General features: G+C 35.1%; 1 protein-coding gene across 2 annotated transcripts; it reads left to right on the top strand.

Annotated features, from left to right (window-relative positions):
• Positions 1-875: 875 nt before the first annotated feature.
• Positions 876-9391, top strand: LOC137820395 (Rhodanese/Cell cycle control phosphatase superfamily protein). 2 transcript variants are annotated; one of them, XM_068624467.2, is made up of 10 exons: positions 876-1206; positions 1297-1392; positions 1747-1854; positions 2164-2260; positions 2384-2423; positions 2505-2579; positions 2816-2903; positions 3026-3093; positions 8828-8900; positions 8982-9391. In XM_068624467.2, exons 1-10 carry the CDS (start codon positions 1072-1074, stop codon positions 9063-9065), a joined length of 864 nt encoding a protein of 287 aa, XP_068480568.1. In that variant the 5' UTR covers positions 876-1071; the 3' UTR covers positions 9066-9391. The 2 variants fall into 2 exon arrangements, with proteins under 2 accessions (XP_068480568.1, XP_090151552.1); XM_090295426.1 differs by lacking the exons at positions 2816-2903; positions 3026-3093 and having other exon boundaries at positions 888-1206.
• Positions 9392-9718: the final 327 nt, after the last annotated feature.

A 9718-nucleotide genomic window follows, 5' to 3' on the forward strand; every position in this document is an offset into this window, starting at 1 on the left:
TTTTTTTTTTACCTAAACAACACGTATTACCATAAAATATTTCAATTTTTTTAAAAAAATTATTTTCCTAAATTTTTTTAAACATCATTTTCTATTTCTACGGGGGAGCTCATTTTTCAAACTTTTCATGTATTTTACTTGGAGATTTTATTAGTCTAAATTTATTACTATTGAAGGGGACGATGGGAGACAGGAAAAGTGAAAAAAAGTTGATTAATTTGATTGTAGTAAACTGTAAGTCTTATATATGTTTTCCATGAAAAAGTATTAAGGAAGAAGTGGAAGTGGTACACCACATATGTTAGACTTTATCATTAAATATTTTTTTAACGAAATTATTGCTGTTAATTAAAATCTTATATAACGAATATCATCTTTACACAAAATTAGCTAGAAATATCGAAATCGAATTACCCGATTTCTAAAAAAAAAAATCTCGTGTTTTTTGAAAGTGCTTTATTCCTATTAAGGATGTTTTCAGTCCTCAAAATTGAATGATTCGCATAATATATGAGTTTGTAGTCTAACCATTTAGGACAAGGACAATTGAGCATGTGAGAACAATGATGTTTAAATTTGTATAATAATGTAACATTAATTTCTAAAATAATTCTGATATATCTAGTTCATGTGATAAAAAAAAGAATTATCTATCCACAAAATACTGAAAACTGATAATTGTTAAATTAATAATTAATGATTCCACCATAAAATAGATTGTAAAATTATAAATTAGCCAAAAAAAATTGTAAAATTTATAAAACTATTTATAAATTTCGTTTTATAGTGTAACAGGTTAAAATGAGTATGTTTCTAAAAAGAGGAGTCACTATCATGCTCCAAGTAATAATATTGTAATAAAATATCAAAGGTTTGATTTTGAAGCAAAGTCTTCAATTGAAGTTTATGAAAGTGTTAAATTAAAGAGGTGTATTAAATTAAAATAAAAAATTACTGTTTGAAGGAAGATGGTTGAAGATGAGGTGAGTAAGAAGAAGGTAGGGTATGATGCAGATTGCAGAGGATAGGGAATTAGAAGAATCGGAGCTTCTTTCGTCCTTCTGAGCTCCAATGGAAGCACTATCTCTTCTTCCCATAAATACTCTCACAAATAACCACATTTCTCTCTCTGCTTCTTCTAATTATGCTTCACTCTCTTCTTCCTTACAACTCAATCCTTCTGTCAAAGCTAGAACCCTCACTTTGGTATTCATTCATTCATTCTTTCTTTATAGGGGTTTGTTTTGTTTTCTGGGTCCCACTTGGAATAATGATAACTGGGTTTCTGTTTTGCAGAGAAAGAGCTTGGTACGTGTACAAGCAGAGAATGAAGATTATGAATTGAAGCAAGTGAGGGATATGGCTGCTGCCAGAAAGAGATGGGAGGCTCTGGTATTTTTCAATTTCATCAACTTGTTTTTTTCATCACAGCCACAATTGTAGCTGCATTTGTTCGCAATGCTAAGAATTACTACCAAACCACTACTGTAATGTAAAGGCTTATTAGCAAAATGCATGTGGACTGATTACTAATGAGGAGTTTAGAGTCGAATTGAATTTTCACAATCTTGCTTGTGGTTTATTCTTATAGTATTCATTGTTTTGGATTTCTCAATAGTAGAACAGTATGATAATTGATAAGATATCTTGTTCTTGTGTGATTAACCCCTTTATGACCATGGCGTTGACTCAAATATGGAGTGGACCCTATGAATTTTTCACGCGGTCTGCTTGCTTGTTTTGTAGATCAGGGATGGAAAAGTTAAAGTTCTTACCCCAAGGGAAGCTGGGTACGCAGTTCAGCTTTCAAGCAAGCCCCTTCTAGATGTCCGTCCCTCGAATGAACACAAAAAGGTTTGTCTTTGAAATCAGGTGTTGCTTTTGTTTACCTTTTAGCGATTGCATTATAGCAGGGGAATATAAGTGGAACAATTTGACATTTTATACACGTTATTGCTGTGGTCAGACATCATCGAAGCTAATTACCATGATGGTAATTGATCTTGGTAGCTGTAAAGAAAGCATCAGATGCATTTCCCTATGAATTTAACTTTGTTCATAATACTATTTTTTTTCTTATTGCAAATAAGTAATTGAACTCTTTTGCCTGTATTTTCGCTTCATTGTTGTGATCTTTGCTTGTTCTTTTTGTGCATTTTGAAGGCATGGGTGAGAGCTTCAACCTGGATTCCTATATTTGATGTTGATAATAAGCTAGATTTTGGAACCGTTCCCAGAAAAGTCACAAATTTTGTTATGGGTATTAAAAATTCCATGCCGACTCTTTCATTATTAATTCTTTTGATAGACTTTTTAAATTTGTAAAATAAATTGGAACATTTCATTAGACATGTACTAATATCACTTCTTTTGTGTTGAACAGGAGGTTGGTGGAGTGGCATGCCTACACTATCTTATGACAGGTATCATAAACTATCATTTGCTCTTCTGATTTGTTCTCTATGTACATGGTTTATAATTCATGTCTTTCTTCTCTTCAACAGCCAGTTCTTAGCCAAAGTTGCGGAAAAGTTCCCCAAAGATTCTGAATTAATTGTTGGATGCCAGAAGGGACTGAGGTGAGATTTATACACTCAATTGATTGAATGCACCCTCAATTTTGTTGTTTCTGATTCTTATTGTCTGTTTGGTTAAAATTTATTTGGTACTTCCTCTGGCACTTTTAATCCTATTCCAGTTTTCCAATCTTTGGCTCCTTGAATTCTGGTGTATGAAAGAATCTCTGATTGTTTAACTAGTATCAAATTAACAACACAGTTTTTGTATAGTTTATTGAACTTCATTTTCTTGCTAGATCACTTGCTGCTTGTGAACTACTGTATAATGCTGGTTATAAAAATCTGTTTTGGGTTCAAGGAGGATTTGAAGCTGCTGAAGAAGAGGCATGTTTTCCTGTTTAAATTTTCTGGAATTTGTATTTGATTTACTTTAATCAAGCATGGGAAAAGAAAATTGGCTGATCTGGTGAGCTCATTCCTTTTTTACCTAATTTAATTTGGAGCAGGATCTCATTGTAGAGGGCCCAACACCTCTCAAATTTGCTGGAATTGGTGGCGTGTCAGAATTCCTTGGGTGACTATTTAAGTTATTTTATAATCTATACTGTTAGCAATGTTTTTACAATGAATTCTTGCCACATTAGAATGTTATACATACTTTTACGGGCCTCAATGACATAGGTAGGCCTTTGAAATATTTCTACCGCAGGAGGGGCGAAAAGGGCACTGGCAGGAATGAGTTTGTTATGCTGAGTGGTGGTAACTTACTGCACACATGGCATATTGAGATGGCGAAAATCTCTATGAGAGAAAAACATAATAAAGAGCTAGTAGTAGGGAGAGAGAGGGAGGCAATCATTTTGGTAATTGTGGGTATGATTATTGTCACAAGGCAGGGAGAGAATTCTCTGATTTACCTTATTTTTTGGTTTTTGTCACCTTGAGTAATACTAGGACCTACCAATATGGTATCAAAGCTCCCAATCTTGGGAGCCTTTGGATGGTGTTGACATGGAAAGCGTGGAACAAAGGTTGGAAGGGCTGCAAGCCTCCATCTAGAAAACTTTCCACAAACAGTTAGAAGAAATGATGAGGGTGATGTTGGAAAGATTTCAGTCAGCGTCAATGGAAAACCCATATGAAGCTTTAAAGGGTCTGAGACAAAAGGTTCATTCATGGAGTATCTGAGTAGTTCAAACTTCTTTCAACTCTCCAATTTGTAGACGAGGGTTCATGAAGGTAGCTTTCATGAATGGTTTGAAGGACGAGGTCACGATAGTTAGCTCGGGAGATCTACTAACTTTGATGGAGATGACACAAAAAGTGGAAAAAAGGTATCACTTACTGGGTCGATGACATGAGTTCGTGGGCTAGCTACACAAAAACCAGTTTGGGCCGGAAGAAGAGTTGGGGCCCAAGATCTCTCGAGGAGAAATCTCCCACACTCTCATTCAGGTGAGAGTCGAGGAGAGCCCAACCAAATAGGGGCAAACTCAGGAGAAAAAAGTGCCACAAACTCAAATCAAAGAGGATGGAGCTTCAAAAAATTGAAAGAGGAGGAAGATAATGATAGGAGATGAAGGAATTTGTGTTTCTGGTGTGAAAAGCCTTACACTCATGGCAACATGTGTCGCAATAAGCAACTTCATGTGATTTTATTTGGTGAGAGGGAGAAAGAAGAGAAGGATAGTTAGGGCGAGGAAGGTAATGGAGGGGTAGATGAATATGCGTCTACATGCAAGTAACATTACGTGGATGATTTCAAAATATTCCCTAAAGTTATGGGGAACTATCACGGGCAAGAAGGTCATAGTTTTGGTGGACTCCAATGCCTCATAATTTTTTGTCCTCGAGTCTAATTGTGGAGATGAATATTCCATTAAAGGAGACCAAGGGTTATTTTGTGGAGGTTGGGAGTGGCCAGAGGTTAGGAAGCCAGGGAGTTTGTAAAGGGGTGGAGTTTTAATTGAAGATAGAGCTAGATTTCTTTTTATTTGAGTTGGTAGGGGTGGATGTAATTTTGGGATATGAATGGCTAAAATGTTTAGGCAAGTTTTTGGCAGATTTGCAACAACACTTAATAGAGGTGCTAAAGGATGGTTGAGTAATTGAAATTGAGGGTGATACAACTTTATCCAGAACTATGACATCCTTAAAAGCTGGAAAGGAGTTAAGGAATGAGGTAGAAGCTTTTTATGTTGACTGGGGATGATGAATGTGATTAACATGGAGTCATCCCTTAATTTTAATAGAAGAGACCCTTGAAAATTTAAAAGAGCTATTATTGGAATTCAAACATCTGTTAAAGGAGAGCACCACTTTACCACCCAAGAGAGAATGTGACCAAGCAATTGCCTTAAAGGAAGGAGCTCAAATTCCCATTATTCGTCCCTGTAGGCATCCTCATAGTCATAAAAAAGAGATTGAGAAATTTGTTCATGATATGTTGGCTTCAGGTTTGCTTCTACCTAGCACTAGTTCTTATGATAGTCCATTAATTTTGGTTAAGAAAAAAGATGGTAGCTAATGCATTTGTGTGGATTATAAGGCTCTGAATAGGATCACCTTTCCAAATAAGTTTCCCATTCTGGTTACCGAGGAGTTATTGAATTGGCTTGGAGGGGATACCATTGTTTCCAAGTTGGATCTCAAGTCTCCAAATTGGAGGGGATACCACATGCTATCATTAGAAATGCATGTGGAAAGAGGATATTCATAAGACAAAATTTTGGACACATGAAGGGCATTACAAATACCTACTAATGCCATTTGGCCTCACAAATGCTCCTTCCACATTCTAAGCTTTCATGAACAACATATTCCGATCATATTTGCGGAGATTTGTTTTTTTTTTTTGACATTCTCATGTACTACAAAGATTTTAATTCACATATTGCCCATTTCAAGGTGGTTTTTCCGTTGTTACAACGACATAAAAAGTAAGGCAGCAGATGCATTATTTCACGTAATGGACTATGGTGCAATTTCAATGGTCATCAATGCTGATTTGGTGGAAATAATAAAGAATTTGTGGTTGATGAGCTGCTTTGGGGGATTATGCTGGAGATTGTGAGGGATCCAAAGTCACATCCTCATTATTTAGTTTCTAAAGGTTGTCTTTGGTTCAAAGCACAAGGGAGAATGAAAGAACAGGCTCACAGGGGTAGGTGGAATTTCAGGTAAGAGACATGATGTACTTGAAAGCCCAGCCCTATAAATTATGGTAACTAGCTAGACACATTAATGAAAAACTCAGTCCTAAGTTCTATGGGCCATTCAAGGTCTTTTGGACAGAATTGGGAAAGTGGAAATTACAACTGCCAGACAACTCAAGATTGCACGCGGTGTTCCATGTTTCACAGTTAAAGAAGGCTTTACCATCCTACCAACTGAGTCAAGAACTTCCCAAGTTCCTCTCAAATGAGTTTGAATTGATGGTGGAACCAGAGCAAGTGTTGGCTACAAGGAAACTGCTGAATGGGAAGTGGCAAGTACTGATAAAATGGACTGACTTGCCCACATAAGATAGCTCCTGGGAAGATTATGAGGTTATTCAGGCTGTTTTTCCCCTATTCCACCTTGCAGACAAGATGTCGCTTGTTGGGGAGGGTATTGATGGGCCTCAACGGCACAGGTCTTTGAATTATTTCTACCACAGGAGTAGCAAAAAGGACACTGGCAGGAATGAGTCTATTATGCTGAGTGGTAGTAACTAACTGCACATGTGGTAGATTGAGATAGCAGAAATCTGTGGGAGAAAAAAGAGAACAAAGAGCTAGGGGGGGGGGAGAGAGAGAGGGAGGCAATCATTTTGGTAATTGTGGGGTGATTATTGTGACAGACAGAGCAGGGGAGAATTCTCTGATTTACTATTTTTCTGGTTTTTGTCACCTTGAGTAATACCAAGATCTATCATACTTCTTACACATTTATAATTGATTGGAAACACCAGTACAAAATCTTTGTTCAAAATCACCCTATTATGGTTTGATTATGACTTGGACCAGGGTTTTAAATAGCATGCAATATTGGGGTAACAGTATAAGAACCTCTATTCACTACAGGGGAGGCTGAAAAATGGATATTTTACAATCCTTACTGTCCATCTTGAAGGGTCATCTTTGGGATTTTAATTTCCAAAATTGAAATCCATAGATGTAATAATAGTGAAAAGATAAAGAAGACTTGGCTTTAGAAGATGATGACTGATGATTCCAATCTAGGAAACTTGTATTTGATTTCTGTTGGTCTTTACTTGTATGTTTTGTTTAAGACATCTATGCCTTCATATTGTTAACTATGAATGTTTTAATTTTGAGAAACTTTTATCATTTTTGAGAACTATGTGTATATTATACAAACCATAAAAAAATTCGAAATGCATCTGTTCTGCTATCTGCCATAGTGTTTCTGGAACCAGCTGCTACACCCCACTATCCAGGATTTTAAACATTGACTTTGAAAAAAAATACATTATAGGTTATGCATATTGAAGCTCCATGAATGATGAAATTTGTTGTCTGGCAGATGATAAGCAGTTTTTATAAAAACTTTGAGCTAAAATTGTAAATATTTTCTCACAAGTTTAGCTTCCGTTCATCCTTGGTGCAGAAAACTGTAGAGATAGGGGAAATGCGTTTTGTATTTTCAGATTGCCTAGAATTCATCATAAATGATTCTGTCAATGTTTGCTGGCAATCGTAACACAAAGCTGCGTAGCCTAATTTCCTGGTTACGTCACAATAAAAATTTTAACATCAAGTGAATTTTAGAATTATAGGTTGAGTTCAAGAGGAGGGGTACATTGAACTATGGAATAAGATGAGTAATTTTTACTAGATCAAGGTTTACAAATATTTGAGATGCAATATTAAGGGTTTTTTAAGTTCCAAAAATATCAAGTATGGATAATGAATAGTATATCAATAGAAAAGGAACGAGAGAAGAGAATAATACCAGAATTTGTACTGGTTCACTCTAGCACAAGTTCCAATTGCCTGACCACCATGATTAGACAAGTGCACTATATTTTCAAGTTTTACAAGAACCCTTCAAGAAAACAAGAAAATACAATACACACAACAAAATCTTGAACCCTACAAGATTTTCTATCAACACTTGTGAAACCCTATCACAAGCACTCTTAACAACCCCACTCAAGATCAAATACACTAGAGAAATTATTAAAAGGAACAAGATCACCTGGACAAGTTGTAACACAAGATGAAGAAAAAATATAAAGGTGATTACAATGTGATTTGCTCAATCTGTTATCTTGAAGTAACTGATTCACTAAAGAAGTGCTCAATCTATTATGTTTAGAAATGATTTAGAACTTTTTCCAATTTTTATATGATTGATTACAGATTGATTGAGATATCTCTTATATAAAGTCGTCAGTTTTAATCGATTAAAATATGTTCTAATCCATTAAAACATAAATTGATGTCCTGTTGCAGATTTTAATCCCGTAAAACTATGAAATGTTTAAGTGGTTTTAATCAATTAATTTGTATTTTTAATTGATTAAAGTGTTCTTTCTTGCAAACTCAGCAAATCTAAAAACATTTTATCAAATTAAAACACTTTTTAATCTATTAAAACAGAACTTAACATTTCAAACAAGGCTAAAATATTTCCAAATAAAGCACCTACTTAACCAAAGTAGGATCAAGGATTTACAACATATCACAAATTACAACCCAAACTCAAGATTAACATCTTCAACCAACCATAACACATCGTTACGAAGCTACGGAAGGTAAATAGGGATGTATGAAGAAAAAGAAGATGGGTAATAGTTTTGTATGAGGAATATTAAAGAAGGAGAAAAAATGAAATATGAAAGGTTTTTTTGTAAAAATGTGAAGAAACACATGGTCGTGCAAATAGCCTCTCTTTAAATTAATTCTTATTGATTCACACATTGCAGAAAGCTTCTATAACCTGAGAAGCTAAAGGAGTGGTGGTGAATTATAATGAGACAAATATACACATATACTGACACCTTGCATCATCATAATCATAGCATATTATGGTTGGAAGTATCAAATCTTCAAGCTTGGTAGCATAAAATCTTTAAACTTTAAGTTTCTATATCAACAGAGAATACTATGCAGATTTGAGTAATGATCTAGTCTCTAGTTGATGAAGATTTATATGTAGCCGGTTGTTCATTGCTTGTTGCACAGAATTTCATGATAGTTTTATATAATTTTGATTACAATTTGCAGCCTTCAAATGTGATTTTATATATTAAAAAAATTAGGATATGGTTGCAAATTTCTTGACTTCATAACTATTTCCAGTTGGACTGATCAACAAAGAGCAGCTGCAGCCAAGGAAGGTTGGGGATATAGATTAGTGTTTTCTGCACGCCTGGTATTTTATCCATTGTGGACCTTCACTTGTATATTTTATTTCTTAATCTGGACATTCACAAGTTTGACATTTGTTGCATAGATTGGAGTCTTTCTTGTTGCCGATGTGCTATATATTGGTGCTCAGCAAATTGGGCACTATCTTCAGGATATCCGGACCCATTGAAGTAAGTTTTTGATTAATCCCCACGAAGACAATATTCCTTGTGGATGGGCATATACAGACAGCAGGATAAACAACAATTTTGGATGCTGACCCTTGGTAGAGTCTCAATGCTCATCCTTCACTTAATATGATTTGCTAGCAGACGCTTTCTGAGATTGTCATATTTGCCCCATATTATTTTCACTACTGGATTGTAAATGCAACTAGTTAGGCAGCCATTTTAATGTAGATTTCTTCCATGTGTCTCTGTACTAATACCTTTTGGCCAAATGCTTCTTCTTTTCTTAGAATTTTCCATTAAAAGAAAATCAACTGTCATATAATCATATTACTGTTCCATTAATGTTACTGTTTTGGTTATGTGTATATACTGTAAATGGCCATGTGTGATATACTAGATTAGTTCCCAATCCTGGTTATATTGTTGCAGAAGTCTTCTGGTGACTGTGACTGTTCAATGTGTTGTGTTTGTATCCATTTAGCATTTCTTCATTCCGTTGTTTTGAAATATTTCTGTTGTCTTTGAAGTTAGATGATCAATTCTGAATTGTAGTGACATATCTCTTTGCACCACAGGATGTATTCTTAGTGATTTTCATTGTTAAACCGAGTAAATAAAACTAATCATTCTGTTTGATTAGCTGGATCTTTGA

The sequence above is a fragment of the Phaseolus vulgaris genome, chromosome 9, assembly GCF_051622355.1.
Source record: "Phaseolus vulgaris cultivar YP4 chromosome 9, ASM5162235v1, whole genome shotgun sequence".
NCBI classification, from domain to species: domain Eukaryota; kingdom Viridiplantae; phylum Streptophyta; class Magnoliopsida; order Fabales; family Fabaceae; genus Phaseolus; species Phaseolus vulgaris.